The sequence below is a fragment of the Heptranchias perlo genome, chromosome 41, assembly GCF_035084215.1.
Source record: "Heptranchias perlo isolate sHepPer1 chromosome 41, sHepPer1.hap1, whole genome shotgun sequence".
NCBI classification, from domain to species: domain Eukaryota; kingdom Metazoa; phylum Chordata; class Chondrichthyes; order Hexanchiformes; family Hexanchidae; genus Heptranchias; species Heptranchias perlo.
The window spans coordinates 1812749-1831700 of NC_090365.1; the positions used below are offsets into that span (position 1 = coordinate 1812749).

The 18952-nt window shown below is 50.5% G+C and overlaps 1 protein-coding gene across 1 annotated transcript in view; it reads left to right on the forward strand.

The window, feature by feature from the left end:
• The window catches only part of prkd2 (protein kinase D2), a 48165-nt gene extending 29740 nt beyond the window's left edge, over nucleotides 1–18425 (forward strand). The window contains exons 6-18 of the mRNA XM_067974838.1: nucleotides 318–395; nucleotides 1581–1749; nucleotides 3388–3511; nucleotides 4175–4252; nucleotides 5961–6240; nucleotides 7872–7924; nucleotides 8353–8425; nucleotides 9900–10006; nucleotides 11477–11638; nucleotides 12496–12594; nucleotides 14110–14377; nucleotides 15309–15394; nucleotides 17062–18425. Of these exons, the coding sequence (XP_067830939.1) occupies nucleotides 318–395; nucleotides 1581–1749; nucleotides 3388–3511; nucleotides 4175–4252; nucleotides 5961–6240; nucleotides 7872–7924; nucleotides 8353–8425; nucleotides 9900–10006; nucleotides 11477–11638; nucleotides 12496–12594; nucleotides 14110–14377; nucleotides 15309–15394; nucleotides 17062–17271 (1787 nt within the window). The 3' untranslated portion in view covers nucleotides 17272–18425. The remainder of the gene's footprint in view (nucleotides 1–317; nucleotides 396–1580; nucleotides 1750–3387; nucleotides 3512–4174; nucleotides 4253–5960; nucleotides 6241–7871; nucleotides 7925–8352; nucleotides 8426–9899; nucleotides 10007–11476; nucleotides 11639–12495; nucleotides 12595–14109; nucleotides 14378–15308; nucleotides 15395–17061) is intronic.
• The last annotated feature ends 527 nt before the right edge of the window (nucleotides 18426–18952 follow it).

The following is an 18952-nucleotide window of genomic DNA, read 5'->3' on the forward strand; positions in this document are numbered from 1 at the left end:
GACGGGGTGGGGGGGGGGGAAGAGGAAAGACTTGGGACGGGGTGGGGGGGGGGGGAAGAGGAAAGACTTGGGGTGGGGGGGAGGGGAAAGACTTGGGACGGGGTGGGGGGGAGAGGAAAGACTTGGGACGGGGTGGGGGGGGAGAGGAAAGACTTAGGGTGGGGGGATAAATCGACTCACTATATTGACCATTCAACAGTTGTAGGGTTTTGATGGAGGTTTTGTTTCTCTAATGAATTATCTTGTTTCCTTATCTGCCTCTTCCGCGGAGAGCTGGATATAAAGTTCTGTGTTTTTCTCCCTTTCGGTTTTCCTAGACTGCAAGTTCAACTGCCACAAACGATGCCTTGAGAAAGTTCCCAATGACTGTTTAGGGGAGTCGGTCATCAATGGAGGTGAGGAGCGACCATTCACGTACCTGTTACCCGTCAGGGGGCTCCTCTGGATATATAATCCTCTCTTTGCTCTCCTTCGAGTGAACAATGAAAGATTTGTATATAATCAGGCTCAGAAAAGGAATGAACTTACATTTCTATAGCGTTTTTCGTGACCTCAGGATGTCTCAAAGTGCTTCACACCCAATGAAGTACTTTTGAAGTGTAGTTTCTCTAATGTAGGCAAATGCAGCAGCCAATTTGCGCACAGCAAGCTCCCACAAACAGCAATGAGATAAACGACCAGTTATATTTTTGGTGATGTTGGTTGAGGGATGACTGCTAGCCGGGACAACTTGGGTGGAGTGGGACTTGAACCCATGACCGCGAGGCTCAACTGAGCCAAGCTGATATTGCAGATGGGAAGAAGATGAGAAAAACCCATTTTGACCCATGGACACTCGGCACTCTCCTACATTAATTCTCCTGTCATGGCGTCTAATTGTATTTTGAATGATGGCAGTGTTTCTGCCTCCATTATTTTACCTGTTAAACCATCTCAACCATTTCTTCAGTAATTTTCCTGATCTAATGCTCTAAATTTACTGGAGAGAGACGGTTTGTTGGGGTCAGTACCTTTTACCACTTCCTAAAAATTCTTGTGGATATGTAGACCGTTTAATACGATGGATCCTTAAAGCTTGGTGTGTGGAGACTGAAGTCAGGAGATTACTTAGAATTTACAGCACAAAAACAGGCCAATCGGTCCAACTGGTCCATGGCGGAGTTTATGCTCCACGCGAACCTTCTCCCACTCTTTTTACTCCATCTAATTATCACCATATCCTTCTATTCCTTTCTCCCTCATGTGTTTATCCAGCTTCCCCTTAAATGCATCTACACTATTCGCCTCAACTACTCCTTGTGGGAGCGAGTTCCACATTCTCACCACTCTCTGGGTAAAGAAGTTTCTCCTAAATTCCCTATTGATTTATTAGTGAATATCTTATATTTATGACCCCAAGTTTTGGACTCCCCACAAGTGGAAATGTCTTCTCTATGTCTACCCTATTGCACCCCTTCATAATTTGAAAAGACCTCTATCAGGTCACCCCTCAGTCTCTTTTCTAGGTAAAAATTGTTCCTTTTTTTTCCCCTTTCTCCTAATTTGGAGACGCATGAAGTTTGAATCTCCTTCCCTTGCAGATTTGATGAGCCCAGGAATCGATGTGGACGTAAACATGGAGGACGTGAGCGACTACGGGGATGGCGACAAGACCCTGACGATGGACGATTTTGACGAATCGCCGCCGATCCCCGGCAGCCACTCTGAGAACGGTTTCCCTGGAGACGATGACCCCAACAGAATGATGAGGTGATTTGGGCAAACGCTTTTGAGTGGGGTGGAAGAAAGACAGACTTGCATTCATATAGCGCCTTTCACAACCTCAGGATGTCCCAAAGTGCTTTACAGCCAATGAAGTACTTTTTTGAAGTGTAGTCACTGTTGTAATGTAGGAAACGCAGCAGCCAATTTACGCACAGCAAGATCCCACAGACAGCAATGAGATAATGACCAGATAATCTGTTTATAAGTGATGTTGGTTGAGGGTTAAATATTGGCCCAGGACACCGGGGAGAACTCCTTCTATACGATTCGCCTCAACCACTCCATGCAGTTGTGAGTTCCACATTCTCACCACTCTGAGTAAAGACATATTTCTCCTGAATTCCTTATTGGATTTATTAGTGACAATCTTATATTTATGGCCCCTAATTTTGGACAACAATGTGATAATGACCAGATAATCTGTTTTTAGTGTTGATGGTTGAGGGATAAACTTTGGCCAGGGCTGCCCTGCTCTCGATGCCTTATTATTGGGTGGCTGTGTGCTGTGGAGTGCCACTGTGAAGTTAATTGATGTGCGACCAATGTTTGTTTTTAAAATGAACTATCTGAAGTTTCGCCGTTCTTTAGTTATCATTCTTCTGCTTTCAGACCCTTGCGCGTGTCCCCAGAACCCGTTCTGTGTGTGCCGACGCCCCATACCCAGGCCTTAAAACATGGGGCGGATGGATGGGGGAGCGGGGGGAGTAAAGCCTCTTTTGAGGTTCTGGGACTTGCTCGGTGTGGTATTGAATCATACCAGGTTCAGTCTGTCGCCTGTGCTGATCCCAACTGAGACAGCAATGGCCGGGCAGCAGTTGGTCTTGATGGTGTGGGGGGCATCGGCCAGGGTTCTCGCTCTTGATTGCTGGCCCGTGATTCCCACTGCAAAGTGCTTGGATGCTGGCCGAGGGCAGGATCGGAGTTCGGTGTGTGCCACTCCTCGCCATAGTCTTGCCGCCATAGCCCAGCCATGGAGAGCGGTCGATAGAGATGCCGCAGAGTTCCCGGCACCAGTACCAGCAAGAATCGGCGCCTTTGGGGGGGGGGGGGGGAGGAGAAGGGCGGAGACACATTTAATTTTGTTCGACTTGTTTTTCCTCATTGTTCCCCCCCCTCGTTCGAGTGTCAGTGTTACTGGTGTCCACTTTTACACCTCAGTCAGTGTAACTAGGATGGAGAATGAAGGCGAGTACAGTAGGATAGTGGTTCTGGCCCAGATCTTGCAACTCAGAAGTTGTGAGTTCAGATCCCACTGTGGCAAGTTTTGAAATTTGGATTCAATAAATCTGGTAATTTATGGATTGGCAGCAGCTAAAATGACCATGAAAAGCTGTGGATTGTTGTAAAAACCCAAGTTGTTTCCAGCAAGACCCATCTGACCTACCTCTGACTCCAGTCTCACTCTGTGATTGACTCTTAATTGCCTTCTGAACTGGCCTAGCAAGTCAGTTGTAAAGCATTCACCACTGCCTTCTCAAGGCAACTAGAGATGGAGAGCAATTGTGGACTTGCCAGCGATGTCCACATCTGGAGAACAATTTAAAAAAAAAAGTGCAACCATCTTTTGGGGGAGGTGGAAACGTCTTTGAAATCTCTTATCTTTGTTTCTTGTCTCTCTTTCAGCGATTCCATGGCCAGTAACATCCCTCTGATGCGTGTGGTACAATCTGTGAAACAGACCAAACGGAAATCGAGCACAGCCCTGAAGGAGGGCTGGATGGTTCACTACAGCAACAGGGACGCTCTGGTAAAGAAACCAAATCTAACTCCCCGTCCCCCAGAGTTAGAGATCTCATTTTGCTCCCCCTGTGGCTTTGTGCCTGTTATATGGAGAATGAGAGGCACTGCCATTTCTGTAAGCAGTGGGCTTCCAATCAGATGGCCGTATTCTATTCAACAGGCTCGACTTTTATTCCAATGGATCCATCCCTTCTCATTGACTCCCATTGGACAGAATTCCAATGGATCCATCCCTTCCCATTGACTCCCATTGGACAGAATTCCAATGGATCCATCCCTTCCCATTGACTCCCATTGGACAGAATTCCAATGGATCCACCCCTTCCCATTGACTCCAATTGGATAGATTTCCAATGAACCCATCCGTTCTCATTCAGTCCCATTGGATGCAGTTACAATGGATCCATCCCTTCTCATTGATTCCAATTGGATAGAATTCTAATGGCCGCACCCCTTCTCATCCTTTCTCATTGGCTCCAATTCCAATGGCTCTACCCCTTCCCATTGACTCCAGTTGGATAGGATTCCAATGGATCTACCCCTTTTCATCACGTCCCATTAGTTAGAATTCCATGAATTGAATTTAATATAAAGTCTCTCCTGTTTGGTTGTTGCTCGTGTCCAAATGGCTGCGCTTAGTGACCGGGGTCATCTTCTGTCCTTCTTTCAGAGGAAACGGCACTACTGGAGGTTGGACTGCAAGTGCATCACTCTCTTTCACAACGACACAGGAAACAAGTATTACAAGGTAAAGCCTGTTCTCTCCCCCCCCCCCCCCCCCCCCCCTCGTCAGGGGGGGTTGCTTGGTCTGTTCCAAGTCTTCAGGCAGGTGACTGGTCCTGTTGACAACACATAGTCTTAACATAATCGGAGATTGGAATGTTAGATTGAGACTTGGGGCAGGGGAGCAGTGTGTTGTGCGGATAAACTTTTAGGTGGGGCAGTAGAAAGGTAAGATACAAGAAAATAGACTCCACAGACTGTACACAGTCAGCCTGAATACGCTCTCTTTTTCCCCCTCCTACCCCCTTTTCTCCCAGTGTTCTCTGCTCCTCTTATTGCATTGATTCCTCTCGGGGGTACAGATCCCAGGGGTCCTTGGTGCCCTCCGGTACCTGGACCAATGCGCCCAGAGACACAGCATTGGGATATTCAATCCTGGGAGGCATTGCAGTCAATCCTGCTCTCATCTGACACGTCCAGACACACAATGCACCATTCAACTGAGGTCCTGGGATAGGACTGGAGGGGGGACAACGTAGCTGATCGATTGTTTACTCTGTGAGGGGATTGGATCTTCCGATTTACCCAGAGAGCGGTGAGAATGTGGAACTCGCTACCACAAGGAGTAGTTGAGGCGAATAGTGTAGATGCATTTAAGGGGAAGCTGAATAAACACATGAGGGAGAAAAGAATAGAAGGAGATGCTGATAGGGTGAGAGGAGGCTCGTGTGGAGCATAAACGCCAGCATGGACCATTTGGGCCGAGTGGCCTGTTTCAGTGCTGTACGTTCTGTGTAATTCTATGATCCCTGAGCCAGGCGGGTCTGCAGTGCTCCAGGGCACTTCTGATGAGTGACCACCGGTGCAACCTGGAGGGGTTGCTCCATCAAATTGATAACCCTGGAAGCTAAAGTCCAAATGGGTAGGGTGACCTTAAGTGGACAAGCGGAGCGAAGCTTCTGTTTGCAGGTAAGCTGTGCGGTTTGAGCTGACAGAACTCCATCGGTGTCCTCCACGCACTTGGACGTTCCTGACTCTGCCAAACTGCGCCCACGCTCATATCCCATGTGTTTGGTCAAGTTTCTATTGGCCCAAATGTGTATTTCTCAGAGACTCTGAAGCATGTTGATGGGATCCAAGTGTGTCAAATTATCCAACTGGTATTTTTGGGCCCAGGGCACAAACGACCCTGCGACCTCTACCACCTAGAAGGTTCAAGGGCAGCAGGTCCATGGGAACAACACCACCTGCACGTTCCCCTCCGAGTCACACACCATCCCGACTTGGAAATATATCGCCGTTCCTTCATTGTCGTTGGGTCAAAATCCTGGAACTCCCTTCCTAACAGCACTGTGGGAGAACCGTCACCACACGGACTGCAGCGGTTCAAGAAGGCGGCTCACCACCACCTTCTCAAGGTGCGACTAGGGATGGGCAATAAATGCCGGCCTCGCCAGCGACGCCCACATCCCGAGAATGAATTTTAAAAAAACCACCAATACTGAGAAGAAACGACAGAATGTCGGGTGTGGAGAATAGAAAATGTCTGACTGGTGCAGTCCAGGGTCTTGTTCTGAGGTCGGGCCTGAGCCACTGGTTGGGGCAGTGTAGAGGGAGCTTTACTCTGCATCCAAACTCGAACTGTGCCTGAACCAGACTTGAGTGGGAGGTGAGAAAGATGCTGCTTCTAAACCTTCTCTTATTTTCTCCACCCACTTTCCCTGTCTGCTCAGGAAATCCCGCTCTCCGAGATCTTGAGCGTGGACACCGCACAGAACTTCGCGTCCGTTCCCCAGGGCGGGAACCCCCACTGCTTCGAGATTCGGACCGGCAGCGTCCTGTACTTCGTCGGCGAGACGCCTTCCGCCGTCCCCTGCCCGGCGCCGAGCTGCAGCGTGCCAAGCGTCGGAGCGGGGGCCGAGGAGGCCAAGGTGTGGGAGAATGCCATCCGGCAGGCCTTGAAACCCATCATCTTCCAGGACACGGTCAATGCCCAGGGACACACACCGCACAGTAAGAGCCATTCATCTGACCGATTCTTCCCCCCCCCCAATCCTCTCCTGAAGGTGCCATCTCTCACGGGGCTACAGGGTAGAACATCTGGTACCTCACCCCAAGTGGTCATAGTTAGAATCATAGACTCTTACAGCACAGAAGGAGGCCATTCGGCCCATCGTGCCTGCGCTGGCTCTTTGAAAGAGCTCTCCAATTAGTCCCACTCCCCTGATCTTTCTCCGTTGCCCTGCAAATTTTTTTCCCTTCAAGTATTTATCCAATTCCTTTTCGAAAGCCACGATTGAATCTGCTTCCACCACCCTTTCAGGCAGCACATTCCAGATCAGAACAACTCGCTGTGTAAAAAAAATTTTCCCTCCTGTTTCCTTTGGTTCTTTTGCCAATCACCTTAAATCTGTGTCCTCTAGTTCTTGACCCTTCCACCAATGGGACCAGTTTCTCTCTATCTACTCTGTCTGGACCCTTCGTGATTTTGAACACCTCGATCAAATCTCCTCGCAACCGTCTCTGTTCCAAGGAGAACAACCCCAGCTTCTCCAGTCTGTCCATGTAACTAAAGTCCCTCATCCCTGGTACCATTCTAGTAAATCTCTTCTGCACCCTCTCTAAGGCCTTCACACCTTTCCTAAAGTGCGGTGCCCAGAACTGGACACAATACTCCAGTTGTGGTCGAACCGGTGTTTTATAAAGGTTCATCGTAACTTCCTTGCTTTTGTACTCTATGCCTCTATTTATAAAGACCAGGATTCCCCTATGCTTCAATCACTTTCTCAACCTGTCCTGCCACTTTCAAAGATTTGTGCACATATACCCCCAGATCTCTCTGTTCCTGCACCCCCTTTAAAATTGTACCATTTAGTTTATATTGCCTCTCCTCGTTCTTCCTACCAAAATGTATCACTTTGCACTTCTCTGCAGTAAATTTCATCTGCCACGTGTCCGCCCGTTCCACCAGCCTGTCCATGTCCTCTTATTGATTTTGTGATTTCAGAACCATTAGGCCTATAATAGGCCTTAATTAAGGCCATTTACCTGTTTCTCTTGTCCTTCACCCCCTAACTCCTCCTCCCCTCCCCCACCTCCCCCCCCCCCCCCCCCCCACCCTCGGCGAAATGGGTCACCGATTTTAACCCTGTGCGCTTATCCCCCAATTCCTGGTTCCACAAACTTGACCCATTTTGGCCCCATTTCTTTTTTCTTCCTTTCCTGTTAGTGCAGACTCACACTGGGGGAGTTACAAGAGACACTCACAGCCTTCCAGCTCATCCATTGGATGGATGGTGAGGTTCTGGCGGGCTATTCGACTTTGGAGGGCACCGCACCATGCCCTCAGCCCGCTTTCCTACACGCGCGCGCTCTCCCGCTGCTGTCAGCTAGTGAGCAGGACCAGGGACCCCCGATCGGCCAACCGTTCCCCCTCCCTATCTCCAAGGTACAAAGACTGACTGTAGCAACCCCAGGCTGCTCCCTGGCTGAGATCGGCTAACTGGGCACGGACTAGGGATTCGAATCCTAGGGATCCAGCTAGGCCCTGGCGTGTGTCCCAGTACCAGGGCGGGCACTGCCTTTACCCAGTCAGAGCAGGGTCTCCGTGTCCGTTGCTGATTTTCTTTTTTCTTCTTTACCAGGACAAGCCTCTGTTAACTTCTCCGTGGCCAACAGTCAAATCCAGGAGAACGTGGTGAGTGTCGGGCGGCTTCAGCGATTAGAGTGGTGCAGACAGCACGAGTACAGAGCACAGACCTGCTACACAACGTGACAATCAATTCAATCTCACTGGGAGAGGCCGTGGGGTGGCAGCATCTCACTCGACCGCTACAGGGCGATATTCTTGGGTTCGATTTAAGGTGCAAATGATGGGACAGTGTAGAGGGAGCTTTACTCTGTATCTAACTCTGTACCTGCCCTGGGAGTGTTCGGTACTGACACTGGGTGCCTGAATTGGGAAAATGTTCCATTCCCAGGGCTAACATCCCTCACAGGTAATGTGCACAAATGTGTTAAAATCCATCTGTGCACTGACTGGTGCCTTACTCCCCTCTCCCTCGGGGAGATATCTATTCTGAATGGGGTCCCTCTCACTCTCTACTTTTTTCTCTCTCTCTCTAGGATATTGCTACAGTCTATCAGATCTTTGCAGATGAGGTGCTGGGGTCTGGACAGTTTGGCATCGTATATGGAGGTGAGACAGGAATTCCCTTTTAGGTTGATGCTTGGGAACAGGAGGCCCGGAGACTCCGACTCAGGGCCCGAGTTAGTCTGCTGTCTGCTCCAGTCAGAATGTTTTCTGAAGCTCCCCGTTGTGGCTCCGTGGGTAACTGCACTGCCCAGTGTGGTCCCGAGCCTTACAGTCTGAAGGTTTCCAGGCCAGGGTCTGGCCTGATCTCGGTCTCTACAATTGACCACAGTGCTTCCCGAGTTAAGGGAGGAGTGAAATCAGCCAGGGCCCCTGCCCCTGATCACTATCGAGTGACCTTTGTGGACACGGGTGAGGAATTGAAGCTTTGAGGAGAGAAGTTAGGAACCATTTCTTCAAGCAAAGGGAGTTAGAAGTGTGGAACTCCCTACCATGAAAAGCACTAGATGCTAACTCAAATAATAATTTTAAATCTGAAATCGATAGATTTTTGCTAGCCAAGGGTATTAAGGGATATGAAGCCAAGGCGGAGTTAGGATACAGATTAGCCATGATCTCACTGAATGGCGGAACAGGCCCGAGGGGCTGAATGGCCTCCCGTTCCTAAGATGGGTTTGAGCTCCTCTGTGATGCCCTCCGTAGTCAAATATCCTGCCAACTCTCACTGTTTAGTCTGGGTGAAGTACTGGGGAGGGAGAGGGGGAGGCCGTGGAACCCGAACCCCAGCGAGGAGTCGGCGACTTTGGGAGAGAGGGGGGAAATAAAGGGGGGCCTGGAGTTTGAAATGGCACTGGCCTGAAGCCAGGGCTCTTCTGGAGGGGCCTCGGTCGGTGTGCACTGCCAGGCTGGAATGGGGCTTTGGCCTGCTGTGGATCAGGATCAGAAGCCTGGGGGCAGATTACTTGCCTGGGAATGTTGCCGGGGTGGGGTGGTGGGAAGGTGAGGTGGATGTAGGTGTGCTCATGCAGTGTAGTCCCGGCCTGTTTCAGCTGCTTTGTCTTGTGGCTGGGTCTGTTGGGAGGCCTCGGAGGAGATTTAATGGAATGGTACCATGGCTGAGGGACTTCAGTTACGTGGAGAGGCTGGGATTTGTTCTCCTTTTTGAGCAGAGAAGGTTAAGGGGAGATTTAATAGAGGTGTTCAGAATTATGAAGGATTTTGATTGAGTAAACACAGAGACGCTGTTTCCACTGGCAGGAGGGTCGGAGGTCACAGATTCAAGATAATTGGTAAAAGAACCAGAGAGGAGATGAAGAGACATTTTTTTTAATGCAGCGAGTTGTTCTGATCTGGAATGCGCTGCCTGAAAGGGCGGTGGAAGCAGATTCAATAATAACTTTCAAAAGGGAATTGGATAAATACTTGAAGGGAAAACATTTGCAGGGCTATGGGGAAAGAGCAGCGGATCGAGACTAATTGGATAGTTCTTTCAAAGAGCCGGCATAGGCACGATGGGCCGAATGGCCTCCTTCTGTGCTGTATGATTCTGTTGGCTGATGCCCCCGCCCTTTGTTTCCAGGCAAACATCGAGAGACCGGACGGGATGTCGCCATCAAGGTGATCGACAAGCTACGGTTCCCCACCAAACAGGAGAGCCAGCTACGCAACGAGGTGGCCATTCTTCAGGTGAGCTCTGGGTAGGAAAGATCAGTTCCTGCTCTAAGGTGTCCCCCATTACAGGAGGGGAGGGGAGGGTGGGTCCGTTTACCCCAGTCCAGTGCCCGAGTGCACAGTCTAGGCCAACTCCCCAGCGCGGTTACTGAGGGAGGGAGGGCCACTTTGTCGGAGACAAGGTGTTAAACCGAGGCCTGGTGTGCCAGTTCCAGTTGGCGTTAAAGATCCCACTGTACTGTCGGCAGAGCAGGGAAAGTGCTCACCGGTGTCCTGGCCAACATAGATCAGTGGGTAAAACTCTCGCCTCTCGAGTCACAAGGTCGTGAGTTCAAGCCCCACTCCAGAGACTTGAGCCCATAATCCAGGCTGACACTCCCAGTGCAGTACTGAGGGAGTGCTGCACTGTTGGAGGTGCCGTCTTTCGGATGAGATGTTACACCGTCTGCCCTCTCGGGTGGATGTAAAAGATCCCATGGCACTATTATGAAGGAGAGCAGGGGAGTTCTGTCTGGTGTCCTGGCCAATATTTATTGCTTGATCAACATCAGTAAAATGGGTTATCTGGTCATTATCACATTGCTGTTTGTGGGATCTTGCTGTGCACAAATTGGCTGCTGCATTTCCTACATTACAACGGTGACTACACTTCAAAAGTACTTCATTGGCTGTAAAGCGTTTTGGGATGTAATGAGGTCGTGAAAGGCGCTATATAAATGCAAGTCTTTCCTTCTGTGTGCAGTGGGCGGCCTTGTGGGATACGCTGGTGCCTGCCCTCTGATGGGGGCTCCCAGGAGCTACAGTTTTAGCAGGATTGGGGGGAAGCCCCTTTTCCATCTGAAACTTGTATGGAACCTTGGTTAGACTACAAGGAGTGTGGGCACAGTCCTGGTCTCCGTAGTACAAAAAGGATATAGAGGCACTGGAGAAGGTGCAAAAAAGATTCACATGGATGATACCAGTACAGAGAGATTATACTTATCAGGAAAGACTGAACAGGCTGGGGCTCTTTTCTCTCTAGAAAAGAGAAGACTGAGGGGTGACCTGATAGAGGTGTTTAAGATTATGAAGGGGTTTGATAGGGTAGACTTAGAGAAGATGTTGCCACTTGTTGGGGGAGACCAGAACTCGAGGCCATAAATATAAGATAATCACTAATAAATCCAATAGGGAATTCAGGAGAAACTTCTTTACCCAGAGAGTGGTGAGAATGTGGAACTCGCTCCCACAAGGAGTAGTTGAGGTGAATAGTGTAGATACATTTAAGGGGAAGCTCGATAAACACATGAGGGAGAAAGGAATGGAAGGGTGAGATGAAGAGGGGAGGGAGGAGGCTCGTGTGGAGCATAAACACCGGGATAGACCAGTTGGGCCGAATGGCCTGTTTCTGTGCTGTAGACTCTGTTTGATGTCACTTTTACACAAGTTAACGTGTGCCCTTTTATTTCTGGTCTTCTCCCTCATTCCGTCCGCTCCAATCCACAGGGCCTGTGTCACCCCGGAGTGGTCAACCTGGAATGCATGTTCGAGACGCCCGAGAAGGTCTTTGTCGTCATGGAGAAGCTCCACGGCGATATGCTGGAGATGATTCTGTCCAGCGAGAGGGGGCGACTTCCAGAGCGGATTACCAAGTTCATGATCACACAGGTAACTAGCCTTTGCCCGCTGGTATTTCCTTTCTCCCTTTTTGTTTAAACTGTTTCCTTAATTTGCTGTTTCCATGTCTTGAGAACTTTTATAGAGGTTTTTAAACAAAAAAAAAATGAATGGGCAGGCAAAATAAATGGGAGCTGGCAATGGAATTAAGCTGCAGTGTCGCTGTATCCCAGCAGGTGGTGCTGCTGAGACCTGCGGCTTGTTATAGCTCGACATCGCCGCCAGGAGGAATTTGGTTGTATTGCAACAGTTTGATTGATTTACAACAACTACTACTTGCATTTATATAGCGCCTTTTAACATAGAGAAACATCCCAAGGCGCTTCAAAGAAGTCTTATCAGACAAAATCAATGCCAAATCAAAGAAGGAGATGTTAGGGGTGACCAAAAGTTTAAGGTAGGTTTTAAAAAGCGTCTTAAAGGAGGAGAGAGAGGCGGAGAAGTTCAGGGAAGGAATTCCAGAGCTTAGGGCCGAGGCAGCTGAAGGCACGGCCGCCAATGGTGGGCCGAAGGAAATCGGGGATGCGCAAGAGGTCGGAATTGGAGGAGCGCAGAGATCTCGGAGGGCTAGAGGAGGTTACGGAGATGGGGAGGGCTCGAGGCCACGGAGGGAATTAACACCACAAACCTACCACAGTTTTGAAACAACAAAACTTAAAAGTGCAGCTGAGTGCTCCCCCGATGCAGTGGGACAGAGACCAGAAATAGGTCCTCCCGAGCGCAGCACCGCCTTGCTCTCGCATAGAGCTGGCGCGGCCTCGATGGGCCGAATGGCCTCCTTCTGTGCTGTAACCTTTCTACGAACCCGAGACAGTGATTGACGCCATTTTTTTTCCCCGTTTCCGCAGATTCTTGTCGCACTCCGTCATCTGCACTTCAAGAACATCGTGCACTGCGACCTCAAACCCGAGAACGTGCTGCTGGCATCGGCCGAACCCTTTCCCCAGGTAACCATGGAGACAAAGATGGCCACCGTTATCCCTCCTCCTTGCCCTCCGTCTCCATCCGTGTCCTTTTTCAACTTTCCTCTCCTAAAGGCGCTGACTCTTCCTGGGTTCCATGGCTCGCGGCCATGTGCTCTCACAGGCTGTTTGGCTGTGGGGGCATCACAGCAGAGTCCGATCTCGTCCTACTCAACCCGGTGTTCACCCACACTTTTTCCAGCAGAGGCCGCTGGATAGTGATCAGGAGCAAGAAACCCTGGCTGATTATTTTTAGTCTCGAGATCAGCTAACTCGGCACAGACTGGGGCTTCGAGCCTGAGGCCTTCCTGGCCTGGTCTGCACTTTCCACAGCTGGCTGTCAGAGGGAGCTGTTGGGTGTGAAGTGTAACTATCCTGCCCAGATAGAATCATAGAATGATGCCGCAAAGACTGAGGCCATTCGGCCCATCGTGCCTGTGCCAGCTCTTTGAAAGAGCTATCCAATTAGTCCCACTTCCCCTGCTCTTTCCCCATAGCCCTGCAAATTTTTTCCCTTCAATAATTTATCCAATCCCCTTTTGAAAGTTATTATTGAATCTGCTTCCACCGCCCTTTCAGGCAGCGCATTCCAGATCACAACAACTCACTGCATAAAAAAATGTTTCTTCATGTCGCCTCTGGTTCTTTTGCCAATTATCTTAAATCTGTGTCCTCTGGTCACCGACCCTCCTGCCACTGGAAACAGTTTCTCCTTATTTACCCGATCAAAACCCCTCATGATTTTGAACACCTCGATCAAATCTCCTCTTATACTGGGGCCGGGCTTTGTCCCTCGGGAAAAGGGCAGAGCAGTGAAGACCTGGTGATGGGTTGTATCAGGGGCGTGGTGCCATGACGATGGCAACTGGTCTTTGTTTCCATGGCAACAGGGTGGAGATGCTGCCTCCTTGGCTGTAATGAGCTGGGAACCCGGGGGATACGATTTAGTTTAGACCCGGGCATGGGAGACCCGGGCGTGGGAGACCTGAGACCTTACTTGCCCCTCTGTAAGTTGTGTTTTGGAGCAGGAGCGTGGGGGAGGGAGGATGGCGGGGGTCGGGTCACTGTGCTGTGGAAACAGAACCCCAATATCAGGAACAGATGTCGGAAACTAAAACGGACAATTCCCCCTCCCCCGTGCCCCCCGTGTGACCAGTGAAGCAAAGACTGGGACACGTTTTGAAAACTATTTGTTTTTGGGGGAAATCCTGAAAAGGTGAGAGCGAAAACAATGCGGAAAGGGAAAAATTACATTTTTGACTCAAATTTTTCCCAAGACCAGAATTAAAATGTTGGAACAAAAGCCCCTCGGCTAAAACTGGCACTGAATTTCCCCTGAGGATTGTGAATAAAATGAGACAAACTCCAGATCCAGAGACCAGGTTTATTAAAAAAAATTAAAATAATTTGCACCGGCTGCTGTAATCTGTCAATCAATAATCTCTCCCTCTCTCTCTCTCTCATTCCTTCCCCTCCCCCCCCCCCCCCCCCCCTTTCCAGGTCAAACTCTGTGACTTTGGTTTCGCTCGCATCATTGGGGAGAAGTCCTTTCGCCGCTCGGTGGTGGGAACTCCTGCGTATCTGGCGCCCGAGGTCCTTTTGAACAAAGGCTACAACCGCTCGCTGGACATGTGGTCCGTGGGGGTGATCATGTATGTCAGCCTCAGCGGCACCTTCCCCTTCAACGAGGACGAGGACATCAACGACCAGATCCAGAACGCTGCCTTCATGTATCCCCCAAACCCATGGAAGCAGATCTCGCAGGAAGGTGGGAGCCAAACTGGGGGGTGCGGAGTGGGGTGGGAGCAGTTGGGGTCGGGAATTTAGCATTAATTGCTATTCTCACTTAGAGAGGCCGTAGGATGGATGGTGTGGGGGAAAGGGGCGCTCTTCTGAGGTTGGGGCAGATGTACAGTAATGGGACAGTGTAGAGGGAGCTTTACTCTGTCTCTAACCCGTGCTGTACCTGCCCTGGAAGTGTTTGATAGGACAGTGTAGAGGGAACTTTACTCTGTATCTAACCCGTGCTGTACCTGCCCTGGAAGTGTTTGATGGGACAGTGTAGAGGGAGCGTCACTCTGTATCTAACCCGTGCTGTACCTGCCCTGGAAGTGTTTGATAGGACAGTGTAGAGGGAGCTTTACTCTGTATCTAACCCGTGCTGTACCTGCCCTGGGAGTGTTTGATGGGACAGTGTAGAGGGAGCTTTACTCTGTATCTAACCCGTGCTGTACCTGCCCTGGAAGTGTTTGATGGGACAGTGTAGAGGGAACTTTACTCTGTATCTAACCCGTGCTGTACCTGCCCTGGAAGTGTTTGATGGGACAGTGTAGAGGGAGCGTCACTCTGTATCTAACCCGTGCTGTACCTGCCCTGGAAGTGTTTGATGGGACAGTGTAGAGGGAGCGTCACTCTGTATCTAACCCGTGCTGTACCTGCCCTGGAAGTGTTTGATGGGACAGTGTAGAGGGAGCGTCACTCTGTATCTAACCTGTGCTGTACCTGCCCTGGGAGTGTTTGATGGGACAGTGTAGAGGGAACTTTACTCTGTATCTAACCCGTGCTGTACCTGCCCTGGGAGTGTTTGATGCTGACAATCGATATCTAAAATGGGAACATGTTCCAAACCTCAGCATCAGCATGATGAGCCCAAGAGGGGAGGTGATCTACTGATCTGTTGAAATCTCTTTGCATTTCAGGTATTGATCTCATTAATAACTTACTACAAGTGAAAATGAGAAAGCGATACAGTGTGGACAAATCTCTGAGTCATCCCTTCCTACAGGTAAGTGTGTGGGTGGGTGTGAGGTGTGCGTGTGTTCAGTTTGGTGTCAGTCTTTGAGCCAGACGGTCGTGGGTTCGAGCCCCACTCCAGGAACGGAGCATGTGACCTGCGCTGACTCTCCAGTGCAGCACTGAGGGAGTGCTGCACGGTCAGATTCTGATGAGGTGTTAGACCGAGGTCCCCCGTTCTCTTCCTCGGATAGATGATAAAGATCCCAAAGCACTTTTCGAAATCTTTCGGTGTCTTGGTCAACATTCCATCTTGTTGCTGTTCATGGGATTTTGCTGAGTGCAAATTGGCTATTTTATTCACCCGCGCTGAACCTCCTGAGGTTTTTACATGTTGCCCAGAAACAGGCCATTCGGCCCAACTGGTCTTTCCCAGTGTTTATGCTCCACACGAGCCTCCTCCCTCCCTACTTCATCTCACCCTATCACCATATCCTTCTATTCCTTTCTCCCTCATGTGTTTATCGAGCTTCCCCTTAAATGTATCTGTGTATTTGCCTCAACTACTCCTTCTTTCTCCGAGAAGTGATGAAGTGCTGCAGAAACTGAAGCCTTTTTCCCCCCAATCTCAGTTCAGTGGATTCACCAGTGATCTTGTAGCTCCAGCTGGGATGTTGGCTATGAGTGACTCATCGTCTGCCCTTCCCTCTCTTTTCCCCCCTCAAATCAGAGGTGGCAGTGCTGTACTTTGATGGATCATAGGGGCAATTCCTCCTGGGTGGCGCGGGCCACAGCTCCGGTTCAGGGTTTGTTCCCCCTGAGTTTTCTCATTCCCCCTCTTTTCCTCCCCCCCCACCGACACTTGCTGATCGCTGTCCCACAGACACTTTTCCCAAGTGGGCACTGTTCATGGAGTGGGTACAGACTCTGGCTGTTCGATGGGCATCAGGTACGGGCTGGCTCCCGTCCTCACCCAGTGTCCACGCCAACCTGTGCTGTCCAGCAAGGGTCAGTGGGAAGTGATGAGTGGGAATGTCCCCGTCAAAGAAAGACGTGCATTTATATAGCGCCTTTCCTGACCTCAGGATGTCCCAAAACGCTTTACAGCCAATGAAGTACTTTTGAAGTGTAGTCACTGTTGTAATGTAGGAAATGCGGCAGCCAATTGGCGCACAGCAGGATCCCACAAACAGCAATGTGATATTGACCAGATAATCTGTTTTAGTGATATCGGTTGAGGGATAAATGTTGGCCCAGGACACCGGGGAGAACTCCCCTGCTGTTCTTCCAACGAGGGCCTCTGTTTAACATCTCATCCGAAAGACAGCACCTCTGGCAGTGCAGCACTCCCTCAGTGGGAGCGTCAGGCTGGATTTTGTGCTAGAGTCTCTGGAGTGGGACTTGAACCCACTACCCTCTGACTCAGGGGCGAGAGAGCTGCCCACTGAGCCACGACTGATACCTTTGGCATCGAGACCAATTGTCGGTCCCCCAACCAGAACGCTGTGGAGATTGACTAATTGAGCAAAGACCAGCGGTTGAAGCTGTGTGTGGTGGGCATTTGTACACATGAAGCCTCTGGGTAGAGCATGGGGGGAAACCTCATCTCCCCCTCCTCTGTGCAGTGACGTCCCTTTCAATTTAATAAGCGCCACCTTTGAACTCTGTCTCTGACAACCTGCCCTCTTCTTTCTTCTCCACCCACCCCCCCCCCCCAAGGACCACCAGACGTGGCTGGACCTGCGAGAACTGGAGTGCAAGATAGGAGAAAGGTACCTGACTCACGAGAGCGACGACTCGCGCTGGGAGCAGTTCGCCCAGGGTCGCACCTTCCATTGTCTGACCCACCTGGCCAAACAGCCGCTTCCTGGGGGCGGTGGGGGGAGCGATGACATGAGGGGACTCAGCGAGAGGGTCAGCGCCCTCTGAACCCGGACCAGAGACAGTCCAGCAAGTATCTTTTCCCCCCCCCCCCGCGCACTCCGTATTGCACCTTGTGATGACCTCTCTCCAAGACTCTGAACGACAATCGAAGATGGAAGTTATTGAGTCTTGATCAAAACCTTAATCCCGATGGATTTGGACCAACGGCACCTTTTTTGACCAATTCTTCTTGCTGCAGTAGTTTGGGACCACAGGATTTTAATCTGTCTGTTTGTGTTTGGTGAAGAGTGTATTTATAGTGGATGTGAGGGAGGGAGCTTTACATCATTTCCTCCAAAACAAAACTGAATTGGGCTGAGGGTGGGACTATTGGAGAATTGTTTGTGGCCAAAGAAAGTCGAATGCTACTAATCTCCCCATGTCGGGGGGGAAAATGTGATTGTACAAGGAGCAAAGTGTGATATTTGTCTTCAAACAGTTGTTACATTTTTGGGGGGGTTTTAATTTTTTTAACATGGGGTTTTTTTAAAAATCCCCCCCTCCTTTCCTGACTTCCCCACCCCCCCCCCCCCCCCCCGCCCAACATGTGTGAGCCTAAACAGCGAATGTTGGAAAGCTGTTTGACCATGGGGTGCATCACAGTCCCGCAATCGGTCGCTTCCTGAGGCGGATTTGCCAGGTCGCGATCAGGGATGGGACCCCAGGACCTGATGGGTCATTTCCAGACCAAGTGATGGGCTGCTTGGCTGCAGGGTCCTTAACAGTGACCAGGAGACGGCTTGAGATCCCCCTCCCTGACCCACCGTGCGGGACCTCCAGCCTTGACCCATTCCCTCCTGCCGATTTTGGGGTCGCTTTCGAGTCTCTCTCTCTCTTTTGAAAGGAGGCGGGTGCTCTCACAGAGCGAGACAAAACCACGAGCGTCTGACCACCTGAACAGAATTGGATACTGGGTGTGGTAGGGCCACAGTGCGAGGTCTGTATTCTAGTGTATAGTACCTGTAATGATCAGCACTGGAGGGGCACACACGGGGCAAGGGAACCCAGGATGGTTTAGAAACACAAGTGAGCGGAACGAGCTGTAGTGAGAGGACGTCTCCCTCACACTTGTGGATGCTGCCAGTGTTTTAACAATTGTTTTATTTTGCATATTTATATATATATATATTATAAACAGTGATTCCAACCTGAAATTTAAAGGATGTTTAGTATTTCTTTGCTAACATAAGCTGTGTGTCTGGAGCAGTGGGAGCGATTTTAGGTCCCGTGTTTGCACGTGTAGTCCCGTTCGCGACCCGTTGCTTTGACTCTCGGTGCGAGCATCCAAGTGAGTTTACACGTTTTCTTTGAATTGGGGGATGATTCAGCGCGGGCCAGTGTTCCGCAGCGACTGGCATGGTGAGGTCGCGTGTCGCTCTGCCAGGTACAGCCGAGCAGCCCCTCGGGTGATCCGGTCTCTCTGGGATTCGTCTCCCAAGGTGGCCGCCCTGGACACCCTACGCTCGGGTCAGACTCCGTACGTGACACGACGAGCAAATGGTATCAGCCGTGGCTCAGTGGGCAGCACCCTCGCCTCCGAGTCGGAAGGTCGTGGGTTCGAGCCCCGCTCCAGAGAATTGAGCCCATAATCCAGGCTGACACTCCCAGTGCAGTACTGAGGGAGTGCCGCACTGCTGGAGGTGCCGTCTTTCGGATGGGACATTAAACCAAGTCTGCCCTCTCGGGT